This window comes from Haliotis asinina, chromosome 3 (genome assembly GCF_037392515.1).
Source record: "Haliotis asinina isolate JCU_RB_2024 chromosome 3, JCU_Hal_asi_v2, whole genome shotgun sequence".
NCBI classification, from domain to species: domain Eukaryota; kingdom Metazoa; phylum Mollusca; class Gastropoda; order Lepetellida; family Haliotidae; genus Haliotis; species Haliotis asinina.
This window is the reverse complement of record NC_090282.1, coordinates 12,554,433-12,574,308: the sequence shown is the minus strand read 5'-3', so window position 1 is coordinate 12,574,308 and position 19,876 is coordinate 12,554,433. Positions and strand designations below refer to the sequence as shown.

At 38.5% G+C, this 19,876-nt stretch overlaps 2 protein-coding genes across 3 annotated transcripts in view; both read left to right on the top strand.

The window, feature by feature from the left end:
• Positions 1-8,147: 8,147 nt before the first annotated feature.
• On the top strand, positions 8,148-18,858 carry LOC137277436 (uncharacterized). Its single transcript, XM_067809164.1, has 3 exons — positions 8,148-8,711; positions 13,121-13,186; positions 18,807-18,858. The coding sequence occupies exons 1-3, from the start codon at positions 8,251-8,253 to the stop codon at positions 18,856-18,858; spliced, it is 579 nt and encodes a 192-aa protein (XP_067665265.1). The 5' UTR covers positions 8,148-8,250.
• LOC137277489 (potassium channel subfamily T member 2-like) overlaps positions 13,654-19,876 on the top strand; it is a 58,567-nt gene continuing 52,344 nt past the window's right edge. Inside the window, exon 1 of one of the 2 annotated variants that reach the window (XM_067809232.1) lies at positions 13,654-13,884. The gene's annotated coding sequence lies outside the window, so the exon portion shown is untranslated. The remainder of the gene's footprint in view (positions 13,885-19,876) is intronic. The other variant, XM_067809231.1, reaches the window with a different exon arrangement.

Genomic DNA, 19,876 nt, shown 5'->3' with positions numbered 1-19,876 from the left:
GTAGTAAATCCTAACGTGGTATAATTGGCATAGCAAGGGCAGCATCAGGCAACACAGATGCTCAGATGAAATCATTTTTGTTACATGGAACGTTTCCATTGGTAATCATGAGAATGGACTGGGGGTTTGGCCCAGAGAAAGCGTGTGTTAAAAGGTCGAGGAAACACAACCAAGAAGCATAACATGTTAAAAATATGGCTCGTAGAGTTCAAGACCAGACACGCTGACGCTTGTCACTTCCGCTCAATGCAGTCTTGTGAAGTAAAGAAGTCGTTTTCATCTTTGTGGATCATGGAAAATGACAATGGTATATCGGTATGCTCTTGCCTGTTGCCTTACATTGCGACGTTGCTTGCTGATTCAACGTCCATGGAAAACACCACTTGGCACTTATGACGAAACATTTGTTTTTCCATCTGACAACATTTCAATGGGGGCTGATTGTTGTTTGTATAAACAACCCCTAATGCAAAGAGTATGGGCTGCTGGATTTGCGAATCTGTGCCCAGTAAAATATATTTCAAACAGACCTGTAAAGCTAAGAATCGAGATTGCTCTTCGAGAACGTGTCTCACATTGATTTAATTGAATCGAATTGGAAAACGAATTGGAAACGTTTTGTAACATCAGTATGAGTCACTAGCAAGTGCTATAATTGCGTTATTGCTCACTGCATCTTACTCGGTTTGTGCTCGCCTTTGGAAGTGTGCGTGCTCACATTTGGAAGTATGCGTGCTCGCCTTTGGAAGTATGCGTTCTCGCCTTTGGAAGTATGCGTGCTCGCCTTTGGAAGTATGCATTGAACAAGACATCTTAAAAATTCACTTATCAGAAGACTTCAACAGTCTTCAGGTATGACAATACACTGGATCTCATACACTATTTGTCCTTGTGCACATGGAATTTTCATAATCCAATAGGATTTAAATGTATCTGGAATGAAGACGATACATGTCCAACTTCCCCTGCATGATGTCAAGCAGAGTCAAGCACAGTGACTGCGCTGATGTAAATACTGTGATGGAACATACACATACTCATATGGCTGTCGCTCCAAATAGCCTGGCCCAAGGCCTTAGACTAGATACACGAGGCCGTATGTTTCGTCTACTGCTGATGGTCTTCTGTTACTAGATATAGATAACACAAACTAAGCTTAAGCACCGTAAAATGTTCTGATTTAAAGAGACTACTGATTCATGTGAGCGTCTTGTTTATATTTGATGCATGTGTGCTTTTCCACAACTGTAACCAGAGTGAATTGTACGGCCATATTTATAGACCTTTAGAAACCGGTGAATAAAACAGGTAAAACCAAGGATGCTATCTTGATGCTATACAAATTGAACTAGCAATAAGTCTCATTTTGAACCATGATTTAGACAGAGACAACGTCAGATGTGTGTGTTGATATGATAGTACCATATATTAACAAAGTACCTGTATAGATAGTCATCAATGACCCAGTCGGACCCAAGAGGGGTCGGGAATAATGATTACAAACATAACAAAACCAGCACTTGTCAACACATTTTATCATACTAAGGCTCAGCTCATGAACATAATCTAGGTGGCGAACCTTTGACGTTTTCTCATATACAAACGCTTATTTGGTATGGCCAAACAGTTTTCGTAATTGTTTTCTCGATAGGAAAATGCAACCACATTGAAAAAGCATTCAGATAGCAATCATGAAACGCCGGAGAAGATTATGGGGTATCCAACTTTTAGTCTACATAGATCCACAGATCTTCTGTGTGTCTGTGTTGACCAATTTATAATCAGAAACCCATCGGTGAGTTTGGGAGACTTTGTGGACGATACCAGGTGAATCATGGCTTCCCGATGCTATTTTTACATGCTGATTCCCAAGATAACACTAAAACTAAACCAGGAATCAATCAGTGCAAGAACTTGCAACCCTCAAAACAAAATGGTATAATTTACAAATGTACAACATACATAACTAACTTCGCAAAGTATTACAAATCGCTACAAAGCTATTAACATGGCAGTACGAATTCATGTAGGCGACATGGTCCAAAATAAAAGCAATGATGAAAATCTTCAACGAAAACGTATGATGTCCGAAAACGACGATACCGCATGACAGCTGTCACAAAATGTTTTGCCTTGCTCCACTTGACCTCCTGTGTTCCCATGAATAAATCTATACAGATAACACTGTCGCGTACTCAAACTTCGACAGTTTAATTGCACGTGTGGCACTGCTCCAGACGTGACTGTTTTGCAACGTGTTTAAGGTAATGGCTTCGCGAAACAGCTTGTGTGAACCTAAGGTTGCCATAATGATGAGCCGTTGACACCAATGAGCTCATTGTCTCTTTGAGTCTGCGGTTGGGGATAGGTATGGCGCGAATATTGTGTGCTGGCATATCGTGGAGATATTGCGCGGAGCTATAGAGTGAGGACGCTGTGTAGAGCTATAGCGTGAAGATATCGTGTAGAGCCATGGCGTCCAGACATTGTGTGGAGCTATAGCGTCAAGATAATGAGAGTAACAAGTAGTTGCATCTACCGGCTTTAGGTACAGTGTATGTGTGTGTGTGTGCGTGCGTGCGTGCGTGCGTGTGTGTGTGTGTGTGTGTGTCTGTCTGTCTGTCTGTGTGTCTCTATGTCTGTGTCTCTGTGTCTGTGTGTGTGTTAGCGCCGTGAAACCAGTTATTATGTCTGTTGGGTTTTTTTTTATGCTGCACTATTGCAGCCATAACCCAGTCTTGACCAATAATAGCAGTGATTAACAACATGAGCATCAATTTAAGCAACTGGGATATGATTACATTTATCATCCAAAGCTGTGTTCCACGGGAGATCACTTGTGTGAGATCACATGATATCTCCTAGGAGATATCATGAACTTGATGACGTCATAATGCTATGACATCACTGCACTGCAAATCTAAAGGTAGCATGGTGTTAAGAGATGTATCTTTTTCATTGAAAACTAATGAATAATCTGTTTTGATAATAAATAGAATCTCACTCTCGTGTCTATTGACATCAATTATATCAACACTATAATTAGCATAAGCCTCGGATATTTGTAACTTTATCAACTCGTGTTGATATAATTGATATCAGTAGACACTTGGGTGAGATTCTGTACATATCATATAAGTCGGCGACCCTGACCACCCGATTCCGTTGTAGAGTGTAGTTTACTGAGGACCAATTCTAACGGGTCTTCACGGGTTGGGTAATCGTGTAGCTGAAAGTATAGTGACTAGGTATAGTCTGTCATACTAATGTGAGCTGAGGTACGTATGGGTGTAAGTATAATGTGTATAATGTGTGAGTAAAGGCGTATAGTTTAAAGCATTTGTGTAGATACAGTGTGTTGATACATTGTAATGTTGTTTTTTGTGTTGTGTTTTTGGTGTGTGTAGGTACACCATGCAGGTATAGACTGTAGATGTAGTATATTAGTATCCAGTTTAGGTATGGCATGTAGGTACTATATGGAGGCATAGTGTCTATGCGCAATTACAATTAGAGAGTGCATATGTAGGTCTCGATATCTTGTGCAGATGGAGCATACTGATAGCGTGTGTAGGCATACAGCTTAGGTATAGTGTTGATGTATGCCTTACCACAGTGTTCAAGCCCTAATGTGTACATGTATAGTGTGTAGACACATCAGGCTGGCAGTAGTATAGTTTATTGTTTCAGTCTGTATGTAATGTGCTGAGACACAGAGAGTGCACATAGTGTGCGCGTAGGTATATATGTATATACATACATACATACATACATACATACATACATACATACATACATACATACATACATACATATATACATACATACATACATACATACATGCAACTACACGCAATTACACCTCTCTCTCTCTCTCTCTCTCTCTCTCTCTCTCTATATATATATATATATATATATATATATATATATGCAATTACACGCAATTACACCTATATATATATATATATAGAGAGAGAGAGAGAAAGAGAGAGGTGTAATGCAATTACACGTAATATATATATGCAATTACACCTCTATATATACATATATAACAAGTGACCAGGCAGGAACGTCATACATAGGTGTAAATATAGGTGTAAATTTATATATATAGACAGGCAGATACGAGTGTGTATGTGGATGTGTGTCTGTGGGTGTGTCTCTGTGTGTCTGTGTGTAGTAATGACCTGTATGCAGTGTGTGTGGTTATTACTTATGACCATAAGTATTTATTGACGTCGTGGAAGCAACAACAACTATTATCTGCCACACAGTCAGCGTTTCACAAACATCACGCACTGAAGTTAGATGGCATTTCATTAGACATGTAAAGATTGGTGACAAGATTTATATGAGTTTGTGTTTTAAGTGCAGACATTTATAGAAACCATTGAAAGGGCGTAAACAAGTGACCAGGCAGGAACGCCATGCACTGAGCCAGGACCACCCCACTGTGGCGCCGGGAAACGGTTGTTGTGTCTGTTTTATAGCAGTCCATGTTCATGTTCAAGTGGTGAGTGGCAGGCGCAGTCCCGGCCGACACGGCCTACTCAATATAAATCACAATTAGAGAGTTGTCTATTGCTGCTCGAGGAAAACCCGGAAATGATGAGTCATGCTCTTCACTAAGAATGGGTGACAAAAATAACGTACGTGCACATCGGCTGGGTGCACAGTCGCGTTACACCAGACATGGCAGTACAACCAGAACAAACGTTTTGGTAGGAGTGGGGTCAGGGCAGGTGTAGCGGTATGTTTCGGGTGCGGAAGTCTCAAATAATGTAGGTCGTAAACATTTCCTGGGTCCGAACCCATTAATAAAGATGTGTTGCCAATCATATTGTGATCTTAATCGAAGCGATTCTGGGATTCGAACCCGTAGACAATTGATTCGTGGTGTGACTAATGGACATAAATGTGTTCTGCGAGCTGCGATACATCCAGGATCCAGACCGGTCTCCCCTTGATATGTAGTTCTTTTATGACGCTTCATTTATACATCTTGAACTCAGCGCCAGTCGAAACCGTCTCTCTGTTTCCTTTACAGATCACACATTTGTTCTTTGCCCATTGCCTGTTAACATATGGGTGCAAGTGTTCCTTATGTTTATCTCAACCATTTTACAAACCTGCAAAGGTCGCAACTTGAAGCGTCAGCATTTCCATATTCCTTGACATAGCCATTAGAATTCATAATTGTCAGAAACAAAAATGGCTTCTAAACTGAACCTGCCTAATCCTGTATTCCTATTTGGTCATTGAGTTCAGCTACACCAAAAACACACGCTCTAAATATGTACTACCTTAAAACAAAGAGCTTAAATCAAAGAGTGTATGAGTGAGTTTAGTTTTACGTCGCATTCAGCAATATCCCGGCTGTATGTCGGCGGTCTGTAAATAATTGAGTCTGGACCACACAATCCAGTGTTCAACAGCATGAGCATCGATCTACGCTATTCGGAACCGGTGACATAAGTCAACCAAGCCATCGAGCCTGGCCAACTGTCGCTACTTACGACAAGCATCACTGATGATCAATTCAAAGCCGGACCTTCACGGGTTAAATGAAAGAAGTTATTAGTCATGACATTACTTCATCTAGAAACAAGCAAGACTTGGGCTTCAAGCACTCATTATTCATCATTATCCTACGCTTGTTAACGTTATATCCTTCCTTCCTTCTTGCTCAGTAAACGCCCAAGACATTCATCACACTAGCTTTCCTCTCACGTTCATATCATCAGGCTAACATTAACGCTGGAATCCTTTCAAGAGGCGGCGTAGACCTCTATTCTAGCAAACAAAACCCTATGATGGTTGCCATACATTGTGTGAACAACGTTTTAACGGATTATCGATACTGGTTATTCCCTTATGTTGTTAAAGAATAGCGTAATGTTTACTTTGTAACATTGTAGTGAGTGAGATTAGATTTTAGCTTTTAGCAATAGTCCCGAAAGATCACGGCGGGGGACTCTACAAATGGGCTTCACACATTGTACCCATGTGCGAAATCGAACCCGGGTCTTAGGTGTGACATGCGCATACTTTGACCACTTGGCTACTCCCTGATGTCATTGTAACCTAGCAAGCAAGAGATGACTTACATGTCAGGGTAACACAGGGGAAATGATACTTGATATAATCTTTCACCATCACAATTTCATTACAAACAGTATATGAAAGGAAAAACCAAGATATTAGAGTACTTCGAAGCATAAATATAATATATAATATATTATAGATTACATTTACAATCCGTCCATATTTCAAACAGAAAATAAACACAAATAATTTTACATTTACAAGACACATGCAGTAAAATTGACCTTTGTGTGTGTATAAGGTAAAGTGCTTACAAGCAACCTGCTAAATGAGTTAACTGTTCCGTTATCTTAAAGATTTCTATGGAGCTAATGAATCCATGTAACCTGACACTAATGATTATAGCTAGACTTACGCTTTAAATAGACACAGCCGTGGAAACAAGACCTCCTTTATGAGGTGTTCACTACACTCCCAAGATTCAGTTTAACCAAAATAGGATTACTTTACTGTGGAAATCATTAGTACAATGTATGAGTTTACTAGTGTCAGATACAACAAAGCGATCGCGGTATGAGTTCGGCAACAAAACCCGTACCGCTCCGCCTGGGAGCCAAACAACAGAACCATTGGTGCTTGTAGGAAATCGGTTGGTCTTGATTTACACACGTAGGTCTGGACCTCGTATAGCAGAGGTATTAGTGAGCTATAGACCAAATCACCAATGCATACCGATACACCTGAATGTGTTTGCACAGAAATACGAAGCGTGGCGTATAACAGCACATACATGTGTATAACTGTCGATGACTGAGGACGGTGTATTGGTCTGTTATGTTAACATTGCGGGAACATTGCTCGGATAGTAAGAATGTGGAAAGAACAGGAACGCGTCAGCAATGAAATGACGGAATGACAACGGATCACAAGACAGTATTCACGAGGGTAATATAATTACATAGCTCTCACGAGACCTCAGTGTCTGCTATAGAGGCAGCTCGAAGTTGGAAAAACACATGACACCATTTCATGGATAAAAGCTTTTATTATTCCTTGTTATTTCTGGCCTACATCTCGCTCCTTCATCATTCATCTGTCGTAAAAGAACTGAAAAAGTTGTTGTCCATAAAAGGTGTCGTGTATTCAATTACATAGTGGGTGTTAGTTGATGCATCGTTAAAATTTAACCCAGTGTGTTGTGATTTTGGGTTTTCTAAGTTAAACATATTTATTGGTCCAACGTTATTCGGAACTCCTATGATATGTAAAGTTAAAATATTGTATGTCAGTTTGTATGATATGTACATGATCGGAAACCTAACTGAATCATACGTATTTGACTAAATATAGATATGAATGATGATGTGGACGTGTTTACTGACTAGAGTAAAGTTAGGAAGCTAAAAAGTGGGTCTTAAAATTCTGTGCATTCTGCCCCATTGAATATATAGACTCTGTACATGTTACGTTACTATGTATATGGGTGGTCGGTCTTCATGGGTAATGAAATGTGAAGAGGAGGATTTCTACTGTCTTCCATTTCATGTTGTTGGACATATCTATCGGGGAAAGAATTCTATAACCAGACATTTCAACACAAACCTAGCTAGGGATATCTGAAATTTGTAATGTCACCCAAGAACAGTTCAAATCTTAAAAGAAGATTAACTTTGTAAAATCACAATATTACATATGTTACTAAACGTATGGAGAGATTCATGAATAGAAATAGTCTTGGCTCCACATTTGTGGCATATTTTAAAATAACCATCTCACAGTGCCCTTCCTTCGTACAAACGCAATCATTTTAAATAAGCATATATTGATGACTGGCTAACATACTTCGTGAGGTGTAGCATTCCTACATAACCTACCTCCATAAAACTTTGCCTACATAAGAGCTACATGATTGAAAAATCAATACTTTATGTTATATCGATACATTTAACTTCCATACCTTAACTGAAGACACGAGTGGAGTAGGCGCCACACAACAGGGAGAATACCAGCCCTGTGTGGTGTACGTGGGCATGTGTATACATGTTTATGTTTTGAAATCTTTTCAATTCAGCTATATACACAAGCAATCTACAAAAGTGTACATACAACTCCTGGCCCACCTATGGAAGGACGCTCCGTTGTGTGATATCTGGATTATACTATTGTCAAAGTAATTGATTCTTGGATATTAAGGCAGATCTGACAATGGAGATATATTACAGATCTTCCAATGTCTGTTTTCAGCGTAAGAGGGACACTTGTGACCAAGGAATGAAGGAAAACTCTCTGATTCCCAGACAGCGCTTGTACTCTTGTTCAGAGGACGAGGACCGAGGACAGGACAATGATGCAGACAGCTGCGGCCATGCTGAGGATGCAAATTCTGTAATGGATGAAGGACAAATTAACAGAATGTCCCGGCTCTTTCTTGAAGAATTTGATCGAAGGTTTCGAGGTAAATCGGAGGACTTTGACTTTGTCGAATCTCGGACCCCAAGTGTCAACTCTTCTGATTTGGATAATGACAGTAATAAGCAGGATCATGATGAGGAAGATGGGAAGTCCAAGAAGAAAGGCTCTGGATCAAAGGCAACCAGTGGTGAAGGGAAGAAGTTAAGCAAAGAGGCGTGGCTGCTGCGGGAACGGATGTGGAACGCTATAGACAGGTAAGCATTTTCTTCCTAGAGTGGAATCAAGAAGCTAGTATGATGAACAGGGAAGATTTTAACGGATACACAAGGTCTTTTTGCAATTGATTTGACCTTTCGGTCTTGATACTACACCGAAACGGCGCATTCTTTACAATAAAAAATTGTCTATCCATACAAAATCAACCTGTTCAGATCAGCACCTGCACACCTATTGTTAATATTAAGTGATAAACTGCATTATCACTGCAGTGACGTAATGACGATTAGCTACCCCAATAGAATGTGCGTTTAGTTGCCACCTAAGAGTCCATGCCCCTGGTAATGTCTTCTTCGCGGCTTGATGGTCAAGGCATTCCTGGTTTTCCTGTAGATCCAAGTTCGATTGTCCTCAACAGAAGTACAACATACTGACTAGATGCTGACATTATCAGCTCGAACAAAGCACAAAGCCATGCCCGCTGTAAAAGGGACAATGATCTCATTGGTCATTGGATCTTAACAATACGATGTGCATATCAAACCTATTGTCTGTATGTACTTGACAAAAGGCATTGTCCTTCAGTTGCCTTTATGTATAAAACATTCACACGGAGCTCTGAACATGTCATGCATCTTATCATTCCCCTTGTTTTAAGTTAAGCATCAACAGGCAGAACTAAACTCATGGGCAAAAAGCATACATTGAAAAAACGAATTAGACCAAGAAGTTGATAAGGTCATTGAAAGTGTACCAGGCTAAATCAGTAAGTACATTGCATGCTTAAGATCCAGAGCAAAACTGTGAAATCCGTGTGAAACATAACACCATTGAAAAGGCATTTCTTGCTTGCTTCATTTTGACTAACACGGGCATGTACTTTGTTTGGTACTGTAGCTTAGGTCGCTACTCTGCAGTTAGAATCACGGCTCTCTTTTCCGATTATAACAGATACGTTAGCACATGACTTCGGTTGATGTTTAAACAAAGAAACCAGGGCACACTGATCTCTCAAAGACCAAAAGACTAAACATATTCTAATTTATTTAAAATTGGCAAAAAATCCATATTACTGAATATCTATTTATAATATTCTATTGTAAACATAAAAGTACTGAGTAAGTTCAGCACAATTCCGATGCTCACCTCATGAACTTTTAATTGAATACAGTAGATATGTAAATGTGAATACAACTCGTCAATTATGCCATTCAAGTGCAACTGAAGACGATTATCATTTCCTTCTTGCATGCCCGAACTACAATAATCTTCGAAGCAACTACATGAAAGAAAAATAGTTTGTCCTTGAAAACATGCTTAAGGTTTCACTACTGTTAAGCAGTTAGCATTTTGTCAAACTAATTGAAAACCTGTTCATATTTATTTTCTACTCATTTGCACATAGAAAGTATATTGTTTCCTGAAAGTGCATAAGTAAATGTATATAAAACTATAGGCCTGATGTCTTTGAGTACCGAATTAAAGATTAATTCTACCATGGCTTCGGTAAATACTGGATTACGATTTGTTAATCAAAGACATTCAGAGGTACACACCTCTGATTTCCAACACAGTTTGTATTTTTTTAAATCTTAATGTCAGGGTTATGGTAGAATGGAGATAAATGTACGGTGTTTGAAAATCAGTGGTACATAACGAAATTATATTAGCTCTACTTTTTTGCATCTAATCAGATTAGATCAGATTTAGAGCTATGATATATAAACATGGCTCCATGTATTTTTTCCAGTTTGGTATTTACTCCCATGTCTGTTCGTGTATGAATAATTGCATGTTTTGAGGAGTAACTAGCATTTTGTTCACTCCCACTGGTTTAAAGAATTCTTTTACACTGAGTGTCTTATTCTTATTTGGTAATCAACACTGTTAAATACATCAATACAAATGCTTCTCAATAGGCCTAACTTTTTAATAATTCTTGTATTGACATTTTTCAAAAGCTGAAAGCCATTTTCAAACACTCAACATGGAGTCACGTAACTACTACAGTAAAGTCCGGAGAGTGACTACTTTCATAATAGTATATGTACAGTATATGTAATCATCACTTAACATTTGCTTACGTTGTTATAGAGTTTGGGTGACACAACAAATTATCATATGCAAGCCAATTTAGTTAACTGAGTAGAGTACGCAAGGTATTATAGAACTCTTGTGTTTTAGGGGATGCTGATGAGTTGGGTTTTTTTTACTCCCGTATTTGTAATTAGTTGAGTAAATGTGATTTTTACTGAGTAAAATACTCCTTATCTGGAGCTCTGCATAAACCACTGATTTCTCAACACAATATGGTTTTCTAGTAATAGAACACTGCATGATCCCAGATGCGGAAAAGATGATATACAGCCAGGTGTCGTTTTATACGTACTGAGTCATTGAGGACGGTGCCAGTAGCTTGTATATTTACGTTTCAGTGAGGTCTTATATTAGAACATGACGATATCCGTTGATCATGACACACACGTATTTTAAAATAGCCCCAAGGGACTCACTGAAGCGTGGGTATTGTGTGGTGGACAATACCTTATGAGCACCCTCGATCAAAGGCCTATGTGGACTGAGGGCGATCAACAATAGACGACACTGAGTCGTTAGTTTATAGGCTAAGCTGTTTGGATAAGTAGAATTGTGTATAAGATTAGAAAGGTCTCCTTCGATTAAATCTTTGAAAGTGAAATAGCTAATGCTGTATTATGGCTGAGTATTTCCCAGCATGCAATGAGACGAGTATTACAGCAGAATCTTTGTAGCTGCCACCAAACCCTAGCATTCATTAGTGAGTGAGTGAGTTTAGTTTGACGCCGCTTTTTAGCAATGTTCCAGCAATAACACAAACAACTTTCCAACAATATCACCAGAAATGGACACAAGAAATGGGCTTCACACAATGTACCCATGTGGGGAATCGCACCCGCATTCACTCGTGAATCAGTTCACATAATATATTCACTCACTATGTCACCAACAGAGGCTCTACCTAACCTGGACCAGACAATGCAGTGATTGATATTTAAACATGGCATCGGAGTATCATACCGAGTTTTCATCAGGGTCAATGACAACCCAATCCACATGAGGGGTCCCTGCTTACCAATTCGAATCAGGACACACCAGTAGCTGTACATTGTTAATACGCTGATGAACAAAGCTCCATTGAATTGGAGGGTTAAAACAGCAGTTTTCCATCGGAAAATAACAATTTCGTGTTTCTTGTGGGGCTTGTCCACACAAGTAAGCGGTTCTTACTTGAGCGAGTGAGTTTAGTTTGAAGACGCTTTACGCAATATTCCAGCTATACCACGGCGGATAATACCTGTTCTTACATGAACCTAGGGTGGATGGGGTAGCCAAGTGGTTAAAACCGACATAAAAACCCTGGGTTAGATCCCTCACATCTTTAACTGGCTGTTGATGTCTCACGGTGTTGCAGAATGTGTTATTCTACACATTGTAATGACGTTGTATCAGACATCTCATTTCAGATTTGATTGTTTAATATGTGTTTCTCAAGTACGCTACAAACAAGTAACGAAGCTGTTCATATGTGAGGGTCAGTCATGACGCTATAGACGCAGTGATAACAGTTGCAGTGATAACACATGGTCTGATATTATCCTACCGCAATAATCTATACGACTATCTTTAGGATAACAAGCCCGTCGTTGTATTTAACCACCTGTGAGCTATAATGTGTTTGAGGTATTTGTTATGCTACAGTGCAGAAATGATGTAAATCTGGCCATATAGGTTTAAGAATCTCAGAAACACACCTCATGTTATGTAGCGAAACACACATCGTGGTAAGTGGTGAATACCGTAATTATCACAAAATATATTAGAGATATATGACAAATTATCACAGCGAAAGAGTTAATCGCTATCTAAAATTATTCTGATAGATGAATACATGACCGCAGAAATGTCATCATCAAATGGTTAACAATATGAGGAATCATTTATATATTAACGCCACAGTGTACAATGGCTTGGGTTTGGCGGTCTTTCTCCTTGAAAGTATTTGGACACACACGGTGAGAAAATGATTGGGTGATGTCTAAAAAATATAGGTCGATATTTTATTATACATGTACTTCAGTAAATAGTTTGGGTCTCTGAAATTTGCAGTTTCAAATAATCGATAGCACATGCAGGTAGATGTTTTAATGCATGTTTTGTATTATTTTATCTACCGACAAGGTCATTCTTTGACGCACCTGTTGACGCAGAAATACTGATAACATAATCATGATATGAGTTCAGCGTCCATTAACTCTCAGAATTAAACTATTCGGTTGTGATGCACTGAAAGTTGTGATAGCAAGTGGTATCATTAACTTAAATCTAACATTATTTGTATTTTAGTGTAGTTTTGAATTGTTCACAAATATTTGCTACCCTTATTGAGGCGGCCCTTTCTGTCTTGTAGGGACGAGCTATCGCCTTCGGAGACGGAAAGACTGTTGACGGGGTCCCGTACAAGCCTAAATGCTGGGTGGGGACAACACTCAGCGAGTGTGCTTGAACGTGCGCGTGTGCTTGAACGTGCGCGTGTGCTTGTGCTTGTGCTTGTGCTTGAACGATCATCATGCTCTATATATGAGTTCTGCTTGTTAGATGCATGTGTATAGATTTGGTGCGCGTCTTTAGTTTGGACGTAGTATCACATTTGCTCAAAGACAGAGAGAGAGAGAGAGGGGTGGAGGGGTGCAGTGTTGAAAAATGAGAGGTATTTACAAAATTTTAGGAGCACTAGATTTGAATTAACCCGTATTGCGTAGCCTACCTGTTTAATCAAATTCAGAGCTAAATTGTCATTTTGTTACATACGTCTGATTTTCCAACACGGTATGTTTATCTCCGAAATGTAAAATTCGCCATCACCGTTCATATCATAACTTTAACAGTAATACTTTCCTATCAAACTCGTTCTTATTTCCTGAGATTTTCTATTTATGTCAGAAGCGTTGGCGTGATATGCCCGTCTACGCCATTTCAAAGAGTTACCTCCCTTACTACACTGGAGGCGGGCGAAATAAAATTAAGACTCGACTTACGACGAGGTCAGGACAGGGCACTCCTTTGTTTCCGGACATTTTCAACAAACGACGAGTTCATCTGATTCGTTCGCCTCAACAGCTGATCAAGAACATGCCATCACATTGTCTTGAAATTTTGAAAGATATTTAAAAGGTAAGTTAGTTTCGTTCCAACAAGTAAAGCGTGAAGAGTTTCATTTTATGACACTGACAGAGTTTTGACAGTGTTGGAGTTGACATTCATCGAGTCAAATCGTAGATACTTTGTTAACTTCGTTTATTTCGTTTTATTCATACGTAGATTGTGTGTCGTCTATCCGACAAAAACATGCCTAATCTGCTGTATTAGTTTCTTGCTTGAAAGATGATTACATCCCGGATAAGGGGCAATTAAATCGCGGATGAGACAGGTGAAGAAGTTATCAAGCTTTTTATTTCTCGTCAAACTCATTGTTGATCTTCAGATGAGTTTGAAATAAAAACACGACTGAAACGTCTCCGAAGTGCACATAAAAGAGTTTATGCGTTAGAGAATGCCCGTAGCTGTTGATAACGAGATGAAGATCAAATCAACAAGTCGATTAAATCAGCAATCAATAAATCGACCTGAAGGCAGAAGTTTCCAAGAATGTCGGGAAAGTGTTTGGGGGCTATAGTAGATTGTGATAAAAGCTTGTTAAGTGAAGATGAGAATCAGAACATCTTGTTTTGTTTACTACTGAGTCAAACAAAGGAAAGGTCAACTGAGAATGTGAATATGTTGTTTTAATGACAGCTGCTTGTGGTCAACAGTTGTCTTTGTTGAAGTATAGTAATCTATACTGGGCCCTTGATGTGTCAAAAAAGAGTTCAAGTGAAGTTGAACTGGATGAAGTCAAACTGTTCAAGTAAACTGCTGAGAATCTCAAGTATTTACAAATATTAACACAAACCATATATGGACCTAAATCATTTATATGGACCTAGATCTACACTGTAGTGGTACAGAGTAGCTTACTTACATGGACCAAGATCTACAGACCCATGCAAGAGTATTCGGACACGTGACGTAATTTCCATGGACTTGCATGTTACTTTGGCGTAGCGTAAATAATTTTAAGGAAATCAATTTTTGTAAGATCTAAGTCAAATTTTGTACATTTGTAGGGACTCTTCTCACCTACAATCACATAATTTCTGTTTACTTTTCTGTTGCTTATTTATCGAATGGCGACAATTTACTCAACATGTGCCATGAACTCCCTAATATGGCGGCCTATGTGATTGTGCATTATGGAACCATTAACAAGTTGATAAATGTGATGTCATTAGTTAAATAGTGGTTGGAAAATTGAATTGAAATTATGTGCGCAGAGCAGAGATGAATTCCAATTTCCAAAGATCCACCCTAAACAAATTTCATGAAAATTATTTGTCTATGGAAATGACGTCAAGTGTCTGAATACTTTTGGCACGCCTCTGTATTGTGTATATATATTTCTTGAAATGTATAAGTTAGCGACCAGACTGCTTGACTTGTATTTTCATAGTATTTCACATATTGACTCATCACAGAAGCGACAGGCTAATGAGAGTTAAAATCATGTATTTTACATTGTATATGTTATAAATATGAATCCCCTCTGAAGACTAGACCCATGTTGACATGTAACTTAATAAATGATGAGAATTGGATCAAAATCACCCTAGCTATGTTGTGAATCCATGACATTACAGTTTTAGTCCATGAAAATGGCAGATTTTCATTTGTCTATACATATCCATATCTACAAACTCTTAATCATAAACTCTGAATTGACCTTCATTTCTGTCTCCATTTTATGAACTCAGCAAATACCATGCAGACAATACTGACAAAGCATAACTGCCAGTTTTCACTTTTATCTTTACTTTTCTCCCACAGAAAACAAACATTACCAAAATTGCAAACAACTACTCAAAAAGGCAACTTTGATAAGTTCAACTGTGGCTACATCTCAATATTCCTGTCAGCTTATATCAGCATCCGTCAACATACACAGTGAGAGCAAGTTTTGTTCTTTTCAGTTTCTTGTTTTAGAAACAAATTCCAATTATGAAATTTCTTATTTTCTTATATATGTCAAGGTTTGAAACATAATAGTTTTATTATCAGATTTATGTCACATTTGGTGAATAATATGTAAAATTTAGAAATTGCGATAACTGGTCTTGTTAGATGTTGAGAAAGCACAATATACACTAAAGCACTTCTTGTTAACCGCATTTCAGAGAAACACGATCAGCAAATGTAAACAAGCTGGAAACATCAGTGAATAGCTAATCTATCATCAAGATAAATTTTGTTTCATCATGTTTAGAAACAATGGAACAAATCACTGAAAACCTCCAAAAATGGCGCAAACTGGTTGCTAGCCAGAACAGAGATTAAAATAATTTTGATCTGAGGCAAATATTCATCCCCATATGTGCAGTAGGAGTCATTAAAACTTCCCAAATGAAATAAGAAAATTCCCATTTCATGCAAATTGCAATATACTTGTTATCAACTAGTTATCGCCGCATACCAGTTACCACCAATACATCAGTAACACATGCACAGTTATGGTCAGTTGCAATTCCATTTTTTTCCCACAGTATTTAACAACAACAAAATAAGGACCGCAGAAGAAAATTCTTCATGGTAGCACATGAGAAAAAATAAAGATATTAAGTTATAAAACCAATAATAAATTTTTACTTTGTCATGGAGAAGGTCCATGGCCTATATGAGAGCAAGTCACAAATTCGCAAGTCTTTCATTGTTTCATTCTCTATCAGTCTACTGTGAAAGAAACACCTAAATAGTCACACAATGAATTATGCGAGGTTACTCTGTGATATGAATTATGTATTTGTTCATGGCATGAGAAATTCAGAATGGCGGTAGCTGTTACATTTAGTTGTGACAAAACTTCCACCACAGTATATACAAATATGATAAGCGGACAGGATACATTGATGAATAGCTAATGAGGTATCATAATTTATTCTGTTTCATTTAATTTAACAAACAGCTGTGTAATTTTGTAAATACTGCTAAAATATGGCAATAAGTGATTTCTTCAAGATTATGCTGTGTGATTTTGATACGATCCCTGAGTAAATTTGTTGAGAGGCTACAGGCAATATGACATTGCACTGCACAAAGAGAAGTGAACATGACTGTGTCTCCATACTGCAGGACAGCTGTACATGCATGATGTAAGGTTTGAGTGGACCAAGATCATATGTGTAGTTGAGACAGAGTTATGATGCATGCAGGGCCACACACTCAAATGTGTTTTGTAGTTGAATCTCCCTGCTGTCATCTCCAAAACATCTCCATCTCCAGATTTTACATTCATGCATTCCAGATCCTGTCTGCTAACAGTGTCTTCAAGTTGTTAAAAAGAGTGACAGTTTAGTACCGTTAGTCTTTCACATCTGGGCATTTATTCATGTCAACGATGCACACCATATATGTTCAAGGCACATGTCTATTTTTTTAAAATGTTCCAGAGATTTGATAGAGATTCGCTTGTAATTTTGTATCATAATGTTTTTCATTTCAGTATCACTTTTGTAGTACCAAAAAAATATGAGTGTTCAGAGGTGATTATTTCACAGTCTATTACTAGGATCAGCACCTCACAAGTCTGTACATGTGCTGCAGTATCAGACATAGTTGCATGATGAAGTATTGTTAATACGTAAATTGCTCACTCTCTTAATGAATGAATTTTGTGACTTGAAAGAAAACAATATGATGTTTTGCTATTGAACAGAACAATAATGAACTTCTTGAATTCAAATCGTTATTCATGGTCACCAGAACTGAATAATTATGAATATTTCCATTTGTTTAATGGAGCATGTTTTGCCTGAGCCCTTATGTCCTTTTTCAAAGTGAGACATGCAAGAATTGAATATGTACTAGGCTTGCAGTAGTGCAAGTCATGTTTGTTTGCAATGGCTGCACATGGTACTGTGGACTATGAATCTATTACATACCAAATTTGAGTGTCATGTCAGATCAATGGTTATTACAACACATTAACTGTCAACATGGGTGTTCCATATTGCGCATCAATCACTTACCTACAATATTGTATTTGTGAAGAATTATTCGTATTTATTACCCAGTATTCTTGATGCATATCATATTCGCCACAGAGTGTAATCGTTGCGGCCCTAGGAAGAAATATTCAGCATGATGAAAAGGACATGGCTTGCCATTCCTTTGGAAACCTGACGTACTGTTGGTAATACAATGTGTCATATGTTTTTGTAAGGAAGTTGTGTCCAATTCAAAATCTGTTCAATGTCTTGAAATTATCCCAGCGAAGAAATGGTGGGGTGACTTGACCTTCCTGTCCTTGTTTGATGATGTAACTGTGACATGATGCTCCCAGTGTAGAAACTGTCAACACCTGATGTCCCGAGTGAACGAAATGTCAACATTCTAGAGCAGAAACAGGGGGTTATGCATGCAGATATGTTCCCTCCCTGTCTGACGTGTTGCCATAGTTACAGGGGTTACAGGTCCTTGTCATGTCTGAAAAGTGAAATACCTAGGGCTGTCACACGGGATGGAAGAACGTGAAAAATGAAATTGAAGACAAATAGCAATCTTTGCAAGCATGTTCTGTTCCTTGTTGGTTGTGAAGCAGATAACCATAAAACCATAAAATACAATTTTAACTTGAAATACATAGACAGGGAATGATACTGAATTCATTATGAATATTTTTTAATTGTAATAATATTTTGTATAATAGTCAGTTACTTGGTTCATTGCTCAGTTTACATGGTACAGCGAGTCGTATCTATCACGCTAACAGGAAACACATCATGGTGAACCATTGTGATGACATTTATCCTGCCATTTGGTTCAGACTGAATCAGAGCCAGGATTCCACTTGAAGGGATCACTCTTGGAGAAAATGGTCAATGGTTGGGAATCTCTTCCTTTGTCAGAAGAAATTATCAGATATTTCTATATTATTACATGGTGTAATGTAAGCATGCATTCATAATGGGAATTTCTCCCTGTGTTGATGGTATTTTGTGTTTCAGTGGGCATAAATCCCTGCGCAAAGTGATCCCTTCACTTGCCATTCTGAAGTAGCATTTTGAAAGAGTAAACCTGAAGCTTCTTAGGTCACTTCTTTGACATGCATTCAGAAGGTGGATCAATATGGAAGGATGACAATGTGTGGATGAACAACCTCTTTATTGCAGTCTGAGCTACTTTTCAGTTTGTAAACATGACGCTTCTTAGGTCACTTCTTTGAGATGCATTCAGAAGGATGAACAAACAATGTGTGGATGAACAACCTCTTTATTGCAGTCTGAGCTACTTTTCAGTTTGTAAACCTGAAGCTTCTTAGGTCACTTCTTTGAGAAGCATTCAGAAGGTGGATCAATATGGAAGGATGACAATGTGTGGATGAACAACCGCTTTATTGCAGTCTGAGCTACTTTTCAGTTTGACTCGTGAAGGTCCTGGGGTAGAATAGGCCTTCAGCAAACCATGCTTGCAATAAAAGGCAGCTATGCTTGTCTGAAGGGGCGACTAACAGGATCGGGTGGTCAGACTTGCTGACTTGGTTGACACATGTATTCGGTTCCCAATTGCGCAGATCGATGCTCATGTTGTTGATCACTGGAATGTTTGGTCCAGACTCGATTATTTACAGAACACTTCTATGTAGCTGGAATAATGCAGAGTGCAGCGCAAAACTGAACTCACTCACTCAGAGATTGGGAAAGGCAGAGCCCATGGGCCATTTTGCACATTAGAATGAAAAATGACCCATTAAAACTTTAAGGTTTACTATTGGTACACGTGCAGTGGCCCATTCTAAATTCAGGAAATGGCTAATAGTCCTGAAAAAGTACCTTTGTCAAAGTTCTCTTTCCCAGTCCCAGCTCACTCACTCATAAGCATGATTATAAAGGTTGTAGTACTTGTACTCCTTCCTGAATATGTGATCAGAAATTATAGATCACTGTCAGCAATATTTCTGTTTTCACCAGCAGCTTGTGAATGACCTCTTCTCAGTTAAACACAGGAAGCCAGGGATCATTAGTGCAAGCAGTGTTGCACAACAATAAACTGGTGACACATGTGACCACTGAAACCC